This window comes from Petaurus breviceps, unplaced genomic scaffold (assembly GCF_028583685.1).
Source record: "Petaurus breviceps papuanus isolate PSGF00001 unplaced genomic scaffold, PetGlider_PUasm1.0 138, whole genome shotgun sequence".
In the NCBI taxonomy this organism is placed as follows: Eukaryota; Metazoa; Chordata; class Mammalia; order Diprotodontia; family Petauridae; genus Petaurus; species Petaurus breviceps.
In genome coordinates, this window is record NW_027185694.1 from 21,835,691 (window position 1) to 21,857,807 (window position 22,117).

Here is a 22,117-nt window from a genome sequence, read left to right on the forward strand (position 1 = left end):
ATTTTATCAGTGGAAGCTGCATTAAAGAAGAGGAGGTACCATTGACTTTGCAGATGTACCCTAAGGACAACAGGACTTGTAGTTGACTTGTAGCTAATACTTTCTATATATGCTCTCTCCTCCATTAGAATGTGAGCTCCTTGAGAGCAGGCACCATCTAACTCTTTCATCTTAGCACAGTGCTTTACACGTGTGCTGAGTCAATTCAGTTCTGTCTGACTCATTTTACAGGAGAAGAAACTGAGGCAAACAGGGTTAAGTGACTTGTCCAGGGTCACACAGCTATTAAGCATCTAGGGCCAGATTTGAACTCCATCTAGCTGTCTACTCTTTACATTTCAAATGCTTAATAAATACTTAAATTAGCATCACTACCACACCAAAGACTTTTCTCCATCTTACACTGATATGTTTATCAGCAGTCTTTGGGTCTAGTTATTCAAATAATTTTACCCTTCAGCTCATCCCCAACTCTTCTCTCTGCCTCAGTCCTCATCTGTGGCTATATCTTGTCAAGTTCACTGCCACAATGTATCTGACACCTGCTCCCTTAATACAGCTGCCATTTTAGCTCAAGTCAAATGCAGGCCTTTCATTTCTTATCTAGACTACTGCAGCAGATGCTTAACAGGTCTCCCAGTCTTTGGTGTCTCTCCTCTGTAACTCATGCCCCACTCTCCTGTCAGATTTATATTCCATTTTTGTTTAGTTTTGGATTTTTGACCAAACTTGTGATTTCACTGGTATAGGGAATTTCTGGTGCAGAAACTCCTTCCACCAATGAAAATTAAAACCTGATTTTCAACTTATAGTCTTTTTTTTTTTTTGCTTTTTTTGGAGGGCAACTGGGTTTTAAGTAACTTGCCCAGCATCACACGGCTAGGTTTTTGGTTTGTGTGTGTTAAGTGTCTGAGGCCAGATCCGAACTCAGGTCCTCCTGACTCCAGGGCCAGCACTCTACTCATTACGCCACCTAGCTTATAGTCTTAGCAAGTTGCTTGGACTACTGGGAATTTAAGTGACTTGCGTATCTGTGGAATGGCTCCTATGCAGTATATGTCAGAGGCAGGATGTGAACCCAGGGCCTTCTGACTTCAAGAACAGTTCTCTATCCTCTACATCATAGTTCTTTGTCTGTAAATTGAGATTCCTAAAGCACAGGTCAGACCAAGCCATTCAAGATGCTCAAGGAGGTTCAGTGCCTGTCTTGCTTCTAGGATAAAACACAAACCCCTCTGACTTTGGAAGCCTTTGTCTCCCACCTACCTTTCCAGAATTATTGCATGCTACTCTTCATGCTCTCAATGCTCCAACTAACCTAACCTCCAAGCTGTTTTCCAGCATTCCATTCCAAGAATTTCAAAGGCTGCTCCCACCCTGTCCCTTACTGGGAAGTCACTCTTTTCCCCTCGGCCATGTCCCAGAATCCTTGGCTACTTTCTAAGCTTAGTTCAAGAGCTATCTCCCACAGACAGCCCACCTTGATTCTTTCCTACCTCTCCCCACCCCACACACTCATTTGCTAACATCCTCTTCCCAGAAATTACTTTGCACATATTTTTCACTGAATTTCCTAAGTATACTGTTTCCCCAATAGAATATCAATTCTTTGAGGTAAAGGTCTATTTCATTGTTGCTTTTCCTTAAGAGCCTAACACAGCATTCAGCACATAGCAGGCACCTAATAAGTACTCACTGAATGAATGAAGGCATTACTATCTAGCCTTCATTTCTCCATCTTTTCCCGAAGTATAAGCCAGAAGTGGTTTTGTCAAACACTTCACTGGCTGAGTTAGAGGCTATAGAGTGAAACAGAGGATGCAACTGGCTTTGGGATTCAGGAGAGAACTATGTTCAAATCCCAGCAATGATATTTACGAGCTAAAAGACAACAGGCGAGAGGTTTAACTGCTCTGAGGTCTTTCTGGTAAAACAAATGTGAGAATCATCTACCTCACAAGGTTATGGGAAGCAAATGCCATGATGTACAAGAGGGCCATGAATGTACTTAGAAATGCCATATAAATAGCATCTATTATCATATCCTAGTCTAGTCTCATCAAAAAGGAAATGTTAATGAATAGTGTTAGGGAACCCAATTTGGGTAACACTAGAATCACAAGTCCTTCTTCTCTCCTGCCAACACCAGCAGCTCATAGCACTGTCATCTTTGAATTCATACGCTTTTTTTTTTTTTAAAGCAATCAGGGTTAAGTAACTTGCTCAAGGTTACACAGCCAGGTGTTTCTGGGTGGGTGCTAAGTGTCTGAGCCCGGATTCAATTCCCCAGGTCATCTCGACACTGGGGCCGGTGCTCTTACTTGCTGTGCTACCTGGCCACCCCGAATTCATACCCTTTTTTACATTATTGGTACATGAAGGTTGTCAGTCTCAATACATGGCCATAGACGCTTTGAGGGAAAACTGCTTTGAAGATATAATCAGATCAATCTGGAATCAGCCACCTGGCTTGGGTACTGAAAGTAGTCCTTGGAATAATGGGATGAGAGTGAATGACTGTGCAGGTGAACAAAAAATCTCTAGAGTCATCTTTTCAGGTCTGTTGAGATAAAAAACAAACAAACAAACAAAACCTTCCTATAGTCTTTCTTAAGGATTGGAATGGGATTTTTTTTCAAGGTAGTGTTAGCTAAAAGCAATACCTCCATTTTGTGTTGCAAGCTACTTTTGTGCTCCCAAAGCACTGTCATGTATGTATTACCTGTTTTCTTGCTCAGAGCACTCGGGGAAGGTGAGGAAAGGGTGTTGTTCTTTTTCCTATGAAACAGATAGGGAAACTGAGGCACTGAGAAGGAAAGGGCTTGGCCAAGGTCACACTGCTATCAGAAGGAACCTGCAGGTGTCTATCACTTTTTCCCTATTTACTGGGTGTACCACTAAGAGAACAGCTATTCTTGAGGCCCTGAGCAGAGTGCATCCAGCAAGACAGCTCATGAAGCAGAGGCACTGGCTTAGAATGAAAGAGATGCCAGTTCTAACTCAAGCTTTACCACTAATTTGCTGTATGATACTAAATAAGTCACTATTAAACACATTCCAGCTATGGGGTGATGGGCAAGTCACTTAACTTCCTCCTGCCCAGGACACCTTTCAGACTGCAAGGTACAGAAGAGTTGCTGTTCTACTTTAGTAAAGGAAGTTCCACACATGGATGAAATCACAGATCTAGATAAAAAATAGCCTGTTCTCCACCCAGATACCCTTTAGGCATTAAAAATTCAATATTTAAATATAATGAGGCAGAATTCATTATATTTCCTGTTAAACCTATCCCTCCTCCACACTTAGCCATTTCTGTTAAAGGTACTAACTACCATCCTTTCTTCCAGTGAACCTTAAGAGTTGCCTTTGACTTTTTATTCTTCCTCTCACCTTCTATATCCAATTAGTAGCAAAGTGTGGGTATTTCTACATCCACAAAATCTTTCACATTCATCACCTTCTCTCTACTCACATAGCCTCTATACAGGTTAGGTCCTCAACACCACTCATGTAAACTAATGCAACAGCCTCCCTGCTTCCAGTTTTTCCTCTTGCCAATCTATCTGCCACAATGATGTCAAACTGATATTCCTAAAACACTCTTCCCCTACTGATCAAAAATCTTCAATACCTTCCAATAGCCTTTAGGATAAAATATAAAGCCTAGCTTTTAATACCCTCCACAATCTTGCTCCCACTTAATTTCCCATTCTTATTTCTTTTATTCCCTTTAACAGACTTTCTCTCTTATCAAACTGGCCTATTAGACACCCCTCACCCCCTCCCTGCCTTTACACAAATGGCTCCCTGCAGTTTCAATGCATTTCCTTATCTTGGCCACTTGTTACACTTAGCCCCCTTCAAGACACAGCTTAGGTGTCTCCCTACTCTTTCTTTTCTTTTTTTAAACCAAATACCTTTATTTGAAATGTACAAAATAATTTAATAAAATGGGTTTTTAATAATTTATGTGATTGTTTATTGGCTTGAATTATCCTCATATTTGCCTTGAGTTTTCCCATTGTGTATGTCTGTATATGCTAATGTGCAAATGTATTTCTAAAGTCAGCCTTAGAATAGTATATTTAAAGAAAGTTTCTCAGTAAGGACAGAACATGTAAATAGTGTTTGGATTAACTAGGATCTTGGAAAAGTTCAGATCCAGTCCATTTAGGGATGGACAAGGGTAGAAGAATATAATGTGACAGATGAGGGGTGGGACATGTTCTTAGTAGGGATGTCCTCAGTAAGTATTGAAGAAGGGAAGGCTAGGACATTGGTTTTTAATTAATTATTAAAGTCTGGCCAAATCTTTTTTTAACTATTTACACCAGAAACATACAATCAGAAGTCTTCTAAATAAGAAGCAGTAATGTCTCTACCACACATTTTTTCCCAAGTCAGATCTGATATCACCACTCTCCTATTCATCCAGAGCAAATGGTTAATCCCAACCCTGATAGGCCACAAGGTTCCAAAAATCTTACTGCTGCGATTATTTTGTTCTTCATGTTCTGATTTTTTTTCTCCCTCCTCTTTCACAAGACCTTTTTTTGATTCTGCCACTTGTTAAAAGCTCCGTCTCTGGTGTAACAACTTTGCGTTATTTTGTATATGCTTTGTACTTATTTGTGTCAGTCAATCAGTCAATGAAAGCTCATTAAGTATAGGTACTTAACTATGTTCCAGACACTGTGTTATGTGCTAGGGACACAAAGAAAGGCAAAAGACAGCTGCTGCTCTCGGGCAGCTCACAGTCTAAGAGGGGGAATATGAAAATAACCAGGCACAAGCAGGCTATCAGCAGGCAGTGAGCTTGCCGATGCCTTCACTTCTGGACAAGTGATTTCCCCTATGGTATGATTCAATCTTTGGTGACTGTCATACAGCCAGCTCCCACTCACAGGCACTCACTGGCACTGGCCCTAAAATTATGGAGGATCAGGAAAGATTTCCTGTGTAAGGTGGAATTTCAGCTGGTACTTGAAGGAAATCAAGGAAGAAGAAGGCAGGGACGAGGAGGGAAGAACACTCTAGGCATGGGGCACAGCCAGTGAGAATGCCTGGAATTGGGAGATGTAATATCTTGTTCAAGGAACAGCCACAAGGCCAGCGTTACTGGATCACACGGGAATGGTATAAGGTATAAAAAACAGGAGATGTTGGGGGCAGGTTATGAAAGGCTTTCAACAATAAACAGGGGATTTTCTAGTTCATGCTGGAATTGAGAGGGAGCTGTTGGAGTTCAATGGGCAGGGGGAGAGGGAGGTCAGACCTGCACTTTAGGAAGTGCACATGGACTAGAACCCAGAGAGACTTGTGGCAGGGAGACCTGCCACAAGTCTAGATAATTTAATGTCCCCCTAGTGGAATGTTAGCTCTTTGGAAGAAGGGATTAATTCATTTTCTGTCTTTGTATCCCCAAAGTCTAGCACAATGCCTTATACAGAATAGGTATTTAATATCACTTGTTGAGCTAAATGTGAAGTGAAGATGTTTATGTCTGTTACTGCACGAGACAACCTCACTAACCATGGACTTATACTAAATGACCTGACTATAGAGATAATAATCGGTGCAGCAGATAGAGCCCTGGGCCTGTGTGATCCTGGGAGAATCACTTAGCCAATCTGAGCCTCATTTCCCTCAGTTGTAAAATGGGGATAATATTAGTAACACGAACCTCCAGGGGTTGTTGTATGGATCAAATCAGATTTCTGTAAAGCACCTGGCATAGAGAAGATGCTTACTAAAATGTTTATTCTCCCTACCTTAACCCTTACTCCTTCATTCAATCTGATTTAACAAACACAACCTCTACACTCTGACTTAAATTCCAGAAGCAAAAGGTGACACTCTGTCAGTTCTAAAAACTAGGAGACTAGTTTGGGCTTACCAAGACAATACTAGAAGTACAACTCTGGTTACAAAATCTGACCTTAAGGCCATGGCCACCATCTGATGTCAGGAGTTTAGACCATACAAGGACTTGCTCTTCAAGTCCTAGAGAATTGGGCAGTCAGGTGGAACAGTGGATAGAGCACCAAGTCTGAAATCATCTTCCTGAGTTCAAATCTGGCCTCAGACACTAGCTGTGTTACCCTGGGCAAGTCACTTAACCCCATTTACCTCAGTTTCCTCATCTATAAAATGAGCTGGAGAAGGAAATGGCAAACCACTCCAGTATCTTTGCCAAGAAAACCCCAGATGGGATCAGAAAGACTTAGACACAACTGGAAAATCACTGAAAAACAACTGAACCCTACAGGAAGGAAACACAAGGGCCCCACTGCTTTTTCTGACCTCTGTCTTTTCTAACTGCTGTCAAAAAATAATAATAAAGGTAGTGAGCTTGCCAATGCCTTCACTTTTAGCCAAATGATTTCCCCCATGGTATGATTCAATCTTTGGTAGCTGTCATACAGCCAGTTCCTACTCACAGGCATACACTGGCATTGGGAGACAGCATGTAGACGTTGTTCTCACACAGTGGGTAGATAATGATGGCCTTGCCCCAGTATACCAAGTGGGCAGCAAGCTGGAAAACCTGTAAAGACACAGGAGGCAAGGGAAACAGGAAAAATGTAAAACAAATTGCAATCTAGGCCTCACTCTGGGTGAGACGTGTTTGCTGGAAGTCCAAGAGAATAGATGATCCTCTCTGCTTCCTCTAAGGGGTGATTATCACAGGTTTCTGAAGAGCCCCCTCTCCCCGTTCCCCATTCAGAGACAACATGTGGCAGATAAGAATGAATCAGTTTCAAATGAAATAATGTATTTTCAAGACTTGTTTCCTATTTTGTAGCAATTTTTACATTTCCAACTTCCTACCAGGTCCCAGTGGGCAGAAATTGTGCAGACAGTACCTCCCCCTAACTTGGAGCACTGGATTTGTGCTTTAAACAGCTAAACTTGAAATCTGCTGTTTTGTATTATCATTTCCTGTGTAGTTCAGCACACTCCTATTTTTAAAGAGGGTCATATTTTTTCAATCATAGGTCCTTGCTATCCTGGCCTCTTCTAAGGGAAAGGGCTAGGTTCCTCATGACAGGCCATTTGTCACCAACACTGGACCACAGTGGTGGGAGTCGTGGGCCATGCGGTCCTTCATGGGGATTCAGGCTCCATACAAAGACAATGTCAGGCCTCATCTGAGTCAATACTCTAACTCTCCTCAGGACAAAGTAGGTTTGGCAGAACACATAAGCATGTGTCAGCATTTAGGGAGTTTTGCCACACCACAGTTGCTAGTCTGAAGTATCCCAGGACGTGTGTTTAATTTTTTTAAAAAATCTGTTAACTTATTTTTGTTTTAAGAAGATTTTTTTTTTTTTGAGAAATCCATGACAGTCCTCAAGATAACTAAAGACAGTCCAGAGCTGGAAAGATTGTAGGATTGGGAATCCCTGTCCTAGAAAAACAACTGGAAAATGGTACCAAGTTTTTATATGATTTGTGATCACATTATATGATCACATATGAAATGTGATAGTCATTTGAGTAATTTGAGAGACCACTCAGACAAAACTCCCACCCAGGACATGGGCTGCCTCCACATGGCAGCAGCTCCATAGTGCCCACTGACATAGCACTTCATGGTTACAAAAAGCTCATTTTGTATTTATAGCAATTCTTTTGGTGGTGGCCAAGAATTGGAAGTTGAAGGGTGCCCATCAATTGGGGAATGGCTGAACAACTTGTGGTATTTGAATTGTGATGGAATGCTACCATTCTGTAAGAAAGATGAGCAGTGGACTTCAGAAAAACCTGGAAAGATTTACATGAAGTGATGCAGAGTGCAGTAAGCAGAACCAGGAGAACACTGTACACAGTAACAATCACATTTTGTGATGAGTAAGGATCTAAGACAACTCCAAAAGAATCATGATAGAATGTGCTATCCACATCCAAAGAAAGAAATATGGAGTCTGAATGCAGATCTAAGTATATTATTTACTTGCTCTCTCTTTTTTTTGTTTTTTCTTTCTCGTGGTTTCTCCCATTAGTTCTAATTCTTCTTTACAACACAACTAATGTGAAAATGTTTAATGTGAATGTATATGTAGAGCCTAAATCAGACTACACACTGTCTTGGGGGAGGGGCAGAAAATTTAGAACTTGAAATCTTATGGAAGTGAATGTTGAAAACTAAAAATAAATAAAAATCAAAACAAAACAAAAGGTTCATTTTAGCTCATTTGATCTTTTCCCTATAAGGTCGGTAGTATAAATATCTCCATTTTACATAAGAAGAAACTAAAGTTAAAAAATGGAAACTGGCTTGCTCAGGGTCACCAGCAGTAAGGGCAGAGCTGGGATTTCATCTCAGATCTTCTCATTTCAAGACCAGTGCTCCAGCCACCACTTAACAGGTGGGTGGTCGTCTGGTCTCAGCTTAAATACCTCCAGGAAGGAAGAACTCACTTTTTTTTCCATAAGGAAACATTGTTCTGTTATTGGATGGGTCTCGTTTTTAGGGAATTATTCTTTATGGTAAGTTGAAATCTACCTCCCTGTAACTTCCACCAAGTTTCCTTCTCATGCTGCCCAAAAATAGAAGAGTAGGGACTCAGGCTCACATCTACTGACAGCCAAGTAGGCTGTTCATGCAGTCTTACTCTCCCGCGGCACTTACTTATCCAAAAGGAAGCCCCATTACAGGGAATTAGAATGAGCAAATTAAACAAAGCCCAAGCCACCAGAGATCACTTTCCTGTGGGAAAACCCTTTTATAGTTGCAATTCTGGGCATGTCCAAATTTATAAGGGGAAATCAGGACTAGGAAGTTGTACTTCTTATTTTTATGGGAGAAAGATCCTTACTTTAAATAGACTAAAAGACAGAGATGGACTCTAATTTACTTTACTTCACTTCACAATCCTGAAGCCTAACCAAATTTTTCTTAACTTATATCCATTCTCCTCTTAGTCTTACATTTCCATGCCTGTAGGCTATCATATTTCAATTTATATTCTCTGAAATGTCTCCATAAACAGGTTTAGCACATTTAAAAGGGAAATAAAAGGTACTGGCTGTCTTTTTCAATATTTCCAGTGAGCCAAGATCTCATTGATATAGGCAACTCCTTCCAGTGATGAAGACCAGAGCCTTTCATGCCTTTAGCAGCTGGTCTTAATGAGTTGCTGTGGCTGAAAAATTCAACATTTGGTGACTAACCACTTGAAAATAAACCCCTCCAAACTTAGCTAAGCTGAGTCTCTCAGATGATAGTCCACTGACAAGCTTTTGCTCATTTTTGTGGGATCTGCCAAAGCATGTGCTCTACTGGCATAGCCTTTGAGAACCTAACTCACTATGCCATTAGGAGGACTCAAAAGAGGCCTACTGCTGAGGAAAGTACAAAGTGCTGGTCAAGTCTGCGCTCACACTCTCAACCTCTGTCTCTCCCCCTTTCCCTGCCTGTTTCTTCATTCCCCTGTTATCTCTCTCCACACACACACACACACACACACACACACACACACACACACACACTTACCATCACTTAGTAATCTAGCAATTCATTAATCATCACTCTTTCTTAATAAAAAATAATGAAGAGACTGGTGTTAAACCCTGAGGCAAGTTTCTCACTAGCAGTAGGTCTTAACCTTGGTTTGGATACATTGATGAAGACTGAGCACATCATTTGAACATCCTAGACGGTACTACTTAGATCTTAACAACTGAAAAAAGTATATTAATGGTAGGGGTGAGAGTGCAGCCTGTACATCCTAAAATCACTCATGAAAAAACTTTAAGGAAGATACTGCACCAAACCCTGAAGGCGGCCAACCTGGGCATTGAGCATGGAACCTAACTCAATAAAATCCTAAATGAGGGAGGTGACTGTGAACCTCTCCAAGCTCCACTACCTTTAGATGTGCTTGTTCTATAATATTTTCAAAGTTGTATATTCCCTATCAGAGTCAGGAAAGTAGATGGCTTCCCTTAATTCACAAGAAACAAAAGCACCAGAGGTCAATTTAGGACATAGGCCCTGGGGCAAAGGAGCCATTTTGAGAGCTTAGACTTCCAGACAACCATAGTGGCAATCAATATTTATTTATTGGCAATGGTGGTATTAAAAAAGGGTACTGTAGAAAAACAAACAGTAGCACCAGGTCAAGGAAACGGTTCATGAAGCAGCAGTACAGATCAAAGGGAAAAACTAACCATACCCACTGGGGATTCCTAAGACTTAGGAATGTCTTTAGGACTTAGGTTGTCTTTAGGAAGATGGAGGATCAGGCCCTTAACTAGAGATTAGTTCCAGCACCAAAAACTTATCCCAAGCTGCCATTCATAATCAAGAGTCCCAACACATACACACCCAAACATAATCAAACAGAAATTTGAAAAACTGAAGGATTGTTTGATGAGTGATTTTGTCTTTTTCTTTCTTTTTACTTCCTTAATTATGTTACTTATGCTTATAGTTAGACATTATGGATGTCATTGTACTGCTCAGAAGACCTAAGTCTATCAAAGTCAGTCATTGCACATTGTGGCTGTTACTGTGCACAATGTTTTCCTGGTTCTGCTCACTTCACTCAGCATCAGTTCATCTAAGTCTGTCCAGGTTTTTCTGAAGTCTGTCTGTTCATCATTTCTTACAGGACAATAGTATTCCGTTACATTCATATACCACAACTTGTTCAATCATTCACTAATTGATGGGCATCCCCTCAATTTCCAATTCTTTGCCACCAAGAAAAGATCTGCTATAAATATTTTTGTACATGTGGGTCCTTTTCCCTGTTTTATGGTATCTTGGGGATACAGACCTTGAACCAGATATTTTTTTCCCAGAATTTATTTATTTTTAGTTTTCAATATTCATTTCCATAAGATTTTGAGTTTCAAATTTTCTCCCCATCTCTACCCCCCACCCCAAGATGGCAAACATACTGATTACTCCTTTCCCCAGTCTGCCCTCTCATATGTCCCCCCCATCTTTTCCCTTCCCCCTTACTTTCTTGTAGTGAACCAGATACTTTTTTTTTTAAGCAATTGGGGTTAAGTAACTTGCCCAAGGTTACACAGGCAGTTTTTTTTGTGTGGGTGTTAAGTATCCGAGGCCGGAACCAATCCTGGGTCCTCCTGACTCTGGGCTGGTGCTCTTACTCACTGTACCACCTAGCCACCCCATGAACCAGATATTCTTAACCCAAGAACTTAGATGGGAAAAAATTACATTTTTATTTTCAATAGCCTTTGGTTTTCTTTGTAATCCTATGTATTTTATGCATTTGAAAAAGTAATTCTGAGAAAAGGGTCCACAGGCTTGACCAGGTTGCTAGAGGGGTCCATAGAACACAAAAAGGTGAAGAACTAAATTGTCCCTGAATGGCCCAGAGACTAGACATTACATTGTACTGGATGGGTCATGAGTCTGTGCCAAGGGGGAATTTCATAAGTTCTAATGTTCTTGGTGACCAGATTTTGGTTTCCTCCTTAACCATGAACACTCATATAATTTCCTTAATCTGTGAGCCCACAAATAAAATGAAAAAGCTCTCTGGCCTCCACTAACTCCAAAGAAGCAATAGAATATATACTTTTCTGAGAGATTTCAGCTGAGAGAAGTCAGTGACTGCCCCCTAGTTGTAATGGTCTATATACAAATGCACATGTGGTATGGGAGTGGGGGTAGGGGGGAGTAAGGATTTGTTTCCTACAAGGAGACCTTCATTTGGTCTCACCTGTCTTCACAACAACTCATCCTCTTTCTCAAATGATTTCTTTCCAAATTCTCTATTTCTTCACTATGGCACCACCATTCTCACAAATACTCAGGCTCAATCCATCTTTCAAACATGATTAAATCATCTTCTTCGAGACAACTCTTGTTATACCTTTCTGTTACTCAAAATCCTGCAATGGCTGTCTTTTGCATATGGGATAAAGTCCAAACTCCTAACATACACAGACCTCCATAACCTTGCCCCACCCTACCTTTCCTACGTTATCTCTAATTCCTAAATAAATTTTATGTTCCAGACAAACTGAAGTATTCACAATCCCTTATGCTTTCTCTACTCTTCACTTTGGTCACTTTCCCCCCATCCCCATCCCCTCTACAATGTCCTTCCATCCCATCTCTACCCATCAAAATCCTGCCCGGTTCAAATGCAATCTTCTCAACAAAGCCTTCATGAGCCCAACCACAAGTGATCATCTGAAAGTCTATAACATTTTATTTGAGCCCATGTCACATTATACCTTGTACTGCAGTGATCTGTATATATCTTAACTCCCCTAGCAGGTTAAATACCATGAGGGTAGGGGGTCATATTGTTGTAAACATCTTTGTAATCACCCCAAATCCTAGCATTGTGTCCTGCACATAGAGGGCACCTAATCAGTTTTTGATGGATAAATAAATGAATGGATGGATGGATGCAGTGACTGACTGTTAAATACACAGGAGTGGGGATTTCCTTTTCTCTTTAAAAGCATGAACACCCTTATCAATGACTTGGACAGAAAAAGGGAACATGCAAACATCAATCCTACTGTCTGTGCAGTAGAGGGAAAAGAGAGCAGGTGGTCATCATTTTTGCTTCCAATTAAACTAAGAGATTTTCTGTGGCTTTCAACAATCCAAGTTTCCCTTTACCTTTACTGCCATGTTTCTCTTCACATTCCACCTCCTACTTTGCCTGTTTTTAAATGCATTCTACATTTTTACAGTTATCGAGATAGCTCTCTTTTCATGAGAGAAGGCAGCAACCACACTGCACAGTAGGAAGGTTTCTAATCTCCTCATTCTCCTAGATTCAAGAGCTGGTTTCTAAATTTAATAGCTGTGTAGCCCTGAGCAAGTCACCTAACCTCTGAACCATGAGGATAATAGCTACCATTGTTCTGCTTGGTTCATTCAGTTTTTGTAGAAGCCAGACTGTAGTGCTCCGGGTAGATGTGAGGGATGATGATTATGGTGACATCATTAATCAGTCTGCTACCTTAATCTTTTATGTAACCTCTACTTACTTTAGGTAGTTCTACTCCTGGGACACATATAAGCCCAACTCACCAATTCTGAAAAGAATGATTCCTAAAGCGTAGGAGGTGCTCAGGAGAGAGAATGAAAAGATGGAGATGACAGAAAACTAGATTTCAGATTGTGAAGGACTGATGAGTAATTAATCTGAATCTGATTAGCTCCAGAGAGCAGAATAAGGACTAATGATGGCAAATTACAGGGGGGAAGATTTGGGCTCATCATAAGTAATAACTTTCTAATTAATCAGACCTATCATCCAGAAATGGTATGGGCTGCCTCACTGGAAAGTGAGTTCCCCATCACTGGAAGCATTCATTGAGGACAAGATGAATATTTGGGGATTTGACAGTGGGGATTCCTGATTCAGGTATGCAATAAACTTGATAACCTCTGAACTCTATTCCAATTCTGAAATTCTTTCATTCTGACTGAACAAAGTGATAGATATATTTTTTAAAAATCTGAGTGAAAAAATTTTTTAAATGTAAAAGCAAAATATATCAATAATTACTTTAAAATTTAAGTTGTCATTTAATGATTACAGAATCTCTTCCCTGTGGGACTCAAACTTTCAAAGACATTCTCTTTCCTTCTTCATATTCACCTGAAAGCAAGTTCTTTTTTGTGTTTTTAACTTGAAAGCAGCAGGAGGTGGAATGAAATCCCTTAAATATAATCTGACTGACAACTTCCAAGCCCAGGGCAGCATTACCTCATCCAGTCTGACAAATGACTTACAGTCCTAGAGCATTTCCAAGGTTTATTACACCCCATTTTACAGAAAAAATGAAGGCTCAGAGATACTGATGCCCCTACAATCACATTATAATACGCAAAATTAAGTATATATGTATGATCTCATTATATTCTTACAACAGCCCCGAGTGCTAGACATTAAAGGTATTACCCTCATTTCTCAGATGAGAAAACTGAGGCTGAGAGATTCTATGACATGGCCATGGTTATACCTCCGATGGGCCAGAAGCAGGGGCTGGCTCCAGACTTCTCTTACCTCCAAGTCCAGAGCTCCTTCCATCATACCATACTGCTCCAGAAACTAAACTCTACCTCTAAGACTCTTTCTACAATGAAAGACCACAGGTTATCTCCCCAAAACCAGACCAATCCATTTCCCCTCCAGGAAGTGGTCAAATACATAAAGTCACTTTTGCCAACATGTATGATATGAGCATGGTCAAACTGGAAAGCAATGGGATATTGTGGATATTCAAGTGCTACTTCCTGCCTCAGGTAACCACACAAGAGGATGTTGCCTTGACCCCTTCTAGCTTTTCTCAGAGCCCTCATCAAAAGTTATGAAAATTCATAAAATTTCCTAAATGATCTGATGTTTCCAGAGCACCAAACATGTTACCCCACTTTTTAAAAGGCTAATAGGAAAAAAATTTAAAAACCCAACAGATTCTTTGGGAGTGCTTATTGATATTTCAAATGGATTCAATGGAACATGTCTTTTTGTTTGTTTGCTTGTTTTGGTTTTGGTTTTTTGCTTTTTGGAGGGGGGAAAGTAGGGTAGTTGGGGTTAAGTAACTTGCCCAAGGTCACACAGCTAGTTTTGTGATAAGTGTCTGAGGCTACATTTGAACTCAGGTCCTCCTGACTCGAGGGCCGGTGCTCTATTCACTGCACCACCTATCCCCCCCAGACAATAACAGATCAGGAAGAAAGGCTCACTGATAAGATCAGAAAAATGTAGTAAAATAATAATAGCTAGCATTTATCTAGTGCTTTAAAGTTTGTAAAGTATTACAAATATTTGATCCTTATAATAATCCTGGGAGGTAGGTATTATTATTATTATTATTGTCCCTATTTTTCAGATGAGAAAACTGAGGAAATAAGCATTTATATAGCACCTATTATGTGCCAGGCACTGTTCTAAGCATTTAACAAATATCTGATTCTCACAATAACCCTGAAAGGTAGGTGCTGTTATTATCCTCATTTACAGTTGAGGAAACTGAGGAAAACTGAGGTTAAATGACTTTCTCAGGGTTACACAGCTAGCAATTATCTGAGGGGGGATAGGTCCTCCTGACTCCACGTCCAGCACTGTGCCATCTAGCTGCCTGGGAGATGGAAGGCAGTGTGTTATTGTATAAACAACATGAACCTCAGAGCATAGAAACTTATCCAAGCTCTACTACTAACTAGCTGCACAATGCTGGGGATTCATTTCCCCTCTCTGGGCTTCATTGATGAAAGGGAGTTGGAATAGTGATCTCAAAGATCCCTTCTGGCCTTGCCATTCTAGGATTCTATGAGAACCATCCAGAAATTAAAAAAAAAAGAGAGAGATGCATCTGTCTCATCTATGTAAAAGCCCAGCTGGGAAAAGGATTATTCAGGGTGGTCCAAGAGTGTCTGACTAATGTGAGGAGAAGCAGGAGGCAGCAGCCAAGGAAAACTTTGGAAAAATCTGCTAACAGAACTTTTAAGAAGAGTAGTCTTAAAGGCAAGTGGTAGAAGCATCTTTAACTTTTAAAACTGGTCAGAAAGACTGTAATAAAATATTCCTAGGAGAAGAGCCCAGCATTTCTCATCCCTTGGTTGCCATGAGATACTATGAAGTTTTAAAACTAATTAATGGAGCCTTTTCAGAGGACACTGCCTCGCTCATACAGACCGTCAGTAATTCTGAGTGAGCAGCTGCGGATTCTTCAGAGCAAAGGTGGTCTTAATCACTTCCACAAGGGAAGGGGAACAATTTAGCAGTTTCCTAGTCTTCAATCTCTCTCCTTATCTACCATCCAAATAATCTTATTCTAATCCTTTACCTTTTACATTCTCTAGTAAAAAAATAAGTAATTTCTAAGGGACAATGAATATGCAAGAAGAAACATACAATTTAGGTGCCACCTGAATGGTCCAATGCTTAGCTTTCAACGTTCTATCTTATTTTACTAAACGTACAAACATATATATTGTTGTTCAGTTGTTTTTCAGTGTCTGACTCTTCATGACCCAATCGGGAGTCTAATTGGCAAAGATATTGGTGTGGTTTTCCATTTCCTTCTCCAGCTCATTTTACAGATTAAGAAACTGAGGCAAAAGGATTAAGCAACTTGCCCAGGGTCACTTAGTAAGGGTGTAGTAGGGTCATAGTAAGTGTGTAAGGCTGGATCTGAACTCAGGAAAATGAGTCTTCCTGACTCCAGGCCTGGTACTCTATCCACTGTGCCACCTAGCTGCTCTATGAACATATGCTGAGAAAACATGAGTATCAGGAGGAAGGTAAGTATAGCTATTACAGGGAACATCTAAGAAACTGATAACTGGCTGCCTAACTATAACAACTGCTTAAGTGTCAGGTATCTCTGGCTAACTGAGCTGGAATTCCGTTCCAAATCATCTGATACCAATGTGAAGGTTATGAAGTATTTTTTAGATTTTATATTAAGGGCCAGAGCAAAGAACATCTTGCTAAAGGGTATAGGAAAAGTTAAGGGGTCACCCTGGGAGAAATACCAGTTTCCTGGTTTCTATTTGTTGCAATGCTTTTGACTTTTGACTTTCATTATGAACAGCTACTCCCCTTTCTCTACATGCAGACTACACAGTACTGATCGTCTCTGGGGTATGGAATGTGGTCCTCCTTCCTGCTGATCCCTTCTTCCCTGCCATCTTCTTGCTCACACCCATCATGAGAGAGTGGTCTCCACCAATCACAGCCATTCAGCCAACGTTGCCTCTCTTACACATACCTGCAGCAGTGCCAGGTCAGCATCCTGAGCCAGCTGTTGCAGATTCTTCACAGCAGAAGTGGTCTTAATCACTCTCACAAGGGCAGGGGAACAGTCTAATGGGAGTTCATTGAGCAGGGACTTCTCATCATTGAGCAGCAGTAAGGCATGGTAAGGCCTAACACAGGAGAAACGTTAACTGGAATCATTCCAATATCAGACAAAGCAATGAGTAGCAAAGGGCCAGGGTCTGCTTCAGCACACAACCTGCACAGGCTATATGGGGGCCTACAAGAGGGCTCAAGGGGTCCATGGAAGCAAGTCTGAACTTGGCAGCTTCACCTACTGTACCCTACTATGCTGCTGTCAAACTCAAAAAGAAAAGAGTCACTAATCTGGACATAAGGATCCCCATGGGCTGCATATTAACTTAGTTTTAAAATGCCACATTATTTATGTTTTACTGTATTTTTACCTATTTTATTAAAGATTTCTCAATTATATTTTAATCTGGTTTGGGCTGTCCTCAGGAGTACTGTGGGCTGACACAGCCCACAGATCTGTGTTTGACACCTGTGCCCTGGTGTACAATGCTAAGTCCAAATTGCAAATGCCAAGAGGTATTAAATAACTTAAGGGAACAAGCAGGGGGAAATAAGGCAGATATTGTGTCAGGAAAAATGGCAAAAAGGAGGTAAGAAATGTGATAAGTGCTTCTAAAATCAGCTAGAAATATACCTGGGGGAATACAGTTCTCTCTATACAGTCTGGACAGAGGTACTAGACTTAAAATCAAAAGGCCAGGGTTTGCATTCTGCAAAATGGGGACAATAACCATATGTTACAAGGAAAGTGCTTTGAAAACTTTTGAAATGCAAGCTCTCCAAAAGGAAAGCTTTCTGTGTGAGAAACAAAAGTCAAACAAAAGCCTAAATTGAAGAGGTCTTTAGGAGCAAGGAAACTTTTTTAGGGAAAGCAGGACTCTTGACAACAAAGCAAGCACCCTTTTCAAGGTACCACACCAACTCTGGTTCTCTGAAGAACCAAAAGGAGCAAGTTTTTATAACCTATTTCTTTGACGGAAATTTGCAAATTTGGTGAAGAACTCAATCAGAATCAAGAAAGGCCTTGAGAAGGCAGCCCCATGATGACTAAGTCAGACTGGCAAAAAGTTAAAAATGAATTGCTTAGCTTAGCCCTGGGCTGCAGCTCAGTCCCCTGAAACCTGGTCTTCATGAGGTAAAACAAATGGTCGCTAGGCCTAGGGCGGAGATCACAGGAAAAAGATCTAAACTCGTCCTGGGTACAGGAGGGACAGAGCAAAGGGATGGGCATTTCAGCCATTCCTGGGCACTGCCTCATCTAAAATAAAAAGCCTATCATATTTTGACTAGGACAAATGGCAGAACCCCACTGCCCATTTCTGAAGTAGGAAGGAAGGGAGTAAAAGCTCCTGACCTGTGTGGGTCCAATAGCTTTCAGAACTAGTGTGATTAGCAAAATGTTTGGAGTAGAGGACACAGAGTAATACAGAAAGGACGACAATGATCTAGGAATTACTGGAGAGAAGCGGGAGCATAAGCCCCTTGGAGAACATGATGTAGTTACCGAATAGCTTTCAGGCTTCTTTCAATGGCTTCAGGAGGTATAAAATTCGTTGCGACGTAATGGATTTTATGAGGCAGGCAGAAGCTCACTTCCAGCCAATTGTTGATATGTAACCGTACCACACCAGTGGTACACAGGCTGCAGAAAACCAAAGATAACAATCAGTTGTTTGTGGAACCTGCGTCCTGCTGCATCAAACCGCACCAAGGCTGTCTCACTCTTTTAGTAGGACTTTCTTAAATGGTTTTTGACAAGAGATTTACTTTTACATGTTCAGCACATTACAAAGACCCACTTACTGAAATTTCACAAATTAAATCGCAACCTGGGTATTCTGTTTCTCATTCAACCTGCTCCTGCTTGTCAGAAGAAACACAAAAGTGGATATTAAACTGTTCCCTTACCATAAAAAAACCACAGGAGGAAGGTTGTTATTCCTTGGAAAATGAAGAAAATGCATGATCGGAATCACTCACATTCTTTATTTCTAGCTTTGGGATCTACAATTCAGTAACAATGCTGAAAAAACCAACTGGGAGAATCTTTGATCATCACTGTCCCCAGAGACCAATGAAGAGAAAGAGCACATGTCTGGCACAAAACACTGAATTCAGTTATAGGCCTTCTTCTCAACAGCTCATCACAGCCGGGTTTCTGCCTCACTAACCATGACTTCAGCATCTGTTCTGCACAGAATCTTCATAGAATTTCAGTCAGAGGGACTTCAACAGTCATCATATGGAACCCATACAAAGAATCCCCTCAATAACATATCTGATGAATAACCACTCAACCTTTGTCTAAAGACCTTGAATGAAGGAAAGCCTCCTACCTCCAGAGGCAATCAGTGCTGCTTTTGGGTAGCTTTGTTAGGAAATGTGTCCTTATATAAGCTTAAATTTAAATTTACAAAACTTTGAGTGAATGTTCCTACTTCTACCCTCTGTGACCACATAGAATAAGCCTTCTTCCAAATTCTCCTTCACATAGCAGCCCTCAAATATCTGAAGACAAATAGTCAAACACCTACTATAGTAAGGAAAGGATGTATCATGCCTCTTATAATGGATAAGGCTCAAAAACTGGCCAAAAGCTGAAACTAGAAAAGACCTGAGCAAAAAATTAGGCTAGGCTCTGGGTGGGAAAAAGGGGCCCCTCAAAATGTATATTTTACCAGACAAATTTTATATTCAGAATGTATTATTTTAATATCCATTATTTTTAGGATATGTGGAAAGATGGGACAAGGAAAACAAATATGATTCTTTGTTTTAGAAATTTAACATGGAAAAAGCCACAAGAAGGATCACAAGAATGTAGCATGAGTGGAACCTAAAATATGAGTCAGAAAATGAACCCCAAGATGAACCACAAATGAACTATACAGAGCAGTAAAAGTTACTAAGACAGCGGTAGCTAGGTGGCACAGTGAATAGAGCACTGGCCCTGGAGTCAGGAGGACCTGAGTTCAAATCCGACCTCAGACACTTAACATTTACTAGCTGTGTGACTTTGGGGAAGTCACTTAACCCCAATTGCCCTGCCTTCCCCCCTCCAAAAAGCAAAAAAAAAAAAAAAACACAACCCCCCCGCCAAAAAAAAATAAAAGAAAAGCAAAAAAGTTACCAAGACAGTGGAGCTTGGACTCAGACTAGTAATGTAGAGAGCTGTATAAATTATAATAAACAACAACTGAGGCAGGATGTTTGAGTGGCATCTGAGACTGAAGGAGAATGAGATGTGGCTTAATGCATGAAAGGGCATGTAAAAAGGAAAGGAGACCTGGCCAGTGCATTCAGGATAGACCCATTTCCTATCCCTTTTAGTTATAGTTATATAGAACCAATTAAAATACTTAGATAAATCCAACAAAGAATGTGAGGATCTTAGAGTTGGATGAGATCTAAAAGGCCATCTAGTCCCACCCTTACTCTAAAAAGAATCTCAAAATGTGGTCCTGCATAGTTTGCCTGAAAAATATGCAGCAAGAGGGAACACATTACTTCATAGAGGCCATTCTACTTTTATACAGTTCTAACTGTCAGAAGTTAAATTAGAAAAAATGAAAGGTCCCTTGCAGCTTGGACTCTCCACCTTATATGTGAGCCACTGGGAAATGAGCCATCCCTAATTCCACAGGTTGATCTCAGATATTGGAGGATGATTTTTCCAGTCTCTAATAGACTCTTTAGCTCCACACAAAGGAGGACACTAGTAGTAGGACCCATACAAAGATGCTTTCATATGCATAACAGAGATATCAGAGCTGGAGAAGTCCTTAGAAATCATCTCATTCACTTTAGATGCCTAGCTAGCAGAAGAGGTGAGATGTGAATCTAGGTCTCCAAACTTCTATCTCAGTGTTCTTTGTGAACAACAGTTCAGTCATGTCCAATTCTCTGTGACCCTATTAGCATTTTACTGGCAAAGATACTGGAGTGGTTTGCCATTTCCTTGTCCAGTTCATTTTACAGATAAGGAAACTGAGGCAATCAGGGTTCAGTGACTTGCCCAGGGTCACACAGCTAGTAAGTGTCTAAGGCTGGATTTGATTCCACTGCAGCACCTAGCCTCCCAAATACTCTCTCTACTACACCTCAACTCTGCAAAAGAGTAGAAAAAAAGAGAGAATGAGAGAATAAAGACAGTCAGCATAACTGGAAATTACTGAGATGAAACTAGTCTACACAGCCTTCAATGTTACTGGTATCATGTCATTTTCCTTCTATCATGCTTTTAATCATTTCTTTTGACTTTTCTGACGCCAATTTGGGTGTGGATATTTGTTATAATTGACTGACAACCATTGCCTAGGGCAAGCTCTTTTCCTTGCACGAGACTGCTACAAGATGACTTGTCTGTTTTCCAAATAAGCATCCTGTACATTTTTAGGTCAGGAGATTTCAGAACATAAAAAGACATGAATAGTGTTCTTTTAAGAATATTGCTAATTGGGGCAGTGAGGTGGCGCAGTGAGTGGCGCAGGGCACTGGCCCTGGAGTCAGGAGGACCTGAGTTCCAGTCCGGCCTCAGATACTTGACACTTACTAGTTGTGTGACCTTGGGCAAGTCACTTAAGCCCAACTGCCTTGATTTCTCCTCCCCCCACCAAAAAAAAAGAATATTGCTGATGAAGGACTGATGATGAATACAACGATCTATCTCCTGACAGACTGGTGATGGATTCAAAATATAGAATGTGACATTAGATGACACTGTGGGGATTTATTTTGCTTGATTATACATATTTATTTTTCTTTTGGACTTTGTATGGAAAGGAAATAAATGCTTGTTAACTGAAAAATAAGATAAAATGAAAAAAACTCTTAGAGAACATTCCTAATGCTTTGCCATAGAATAATCAATAAAGATAGTTTGTTTGTAGAATATGTCTAAAGAAGGGTCCTGGGAAAAACTTTAACAATAAGTTTTATATGGACAATTTTGGAGGAAACCGAGAAGACCTTTATGAATTGATGCAGAGTGAAGTAAGCTGGAGAACAATTTGTACAATGGTAACATTATAGAGAAAAAACAACTTTGAGAGACTTTAGAACTCTGACCAAAGAAACAATAAACTATGAGTCCAAAACAAAGATAAAACATGTTATTCACCTCCTGACAGAGAAGTGATAAACTTAAAATCCAGAAAAACACATACATTTAAAGATATGGCTAATGTAAGAATTTGTTTTGCTGTAGACAGGTACTGAAGGGTATGGTTTGGGGGTTTGTATGTTTTTTGATTTGTCCAGTGGGCGGGAAGGGTAATGGCAGGAGTAGAATAATTATT

At 40.4% G+C, this 22,117-nt stretch overlaps 1 protein-coding gene across 6 annotated transcripts in view; it reads right to left on the bottom strand.

The window, feature by feature from the left end:
* NPRL3 (NPR3 like, GATOR1 complex subunit) overlaps positions 1-22,117 on the bottom strand; it is a 79,898-nt gene that overhangs the window by 16,774 nt on the left and 41,007 nt on the right. For all 6 annotated transcript variants that reach the window (XM_069107567.1, XM_069107576.1, XM_069107613.1 and 3 more), the window contains 3 exons: positions 18,325-18,462; positions 16,738-16,894; positions 6,444-6,550 (listed from right to left, as the gene is read on the bottom strand). In XM_069107567.1, the coding sequence (XP_068963668.1) occupies positions 6,444-6,550; positions 16,738-16,894; positions 18,325-18,462 (402 nt within the window). The remainder of the gene's footprint in view (positions 1-6,443; positions 6,551-16,737; positions 16,895-18,324; positions 18,463-22,117) is intronic.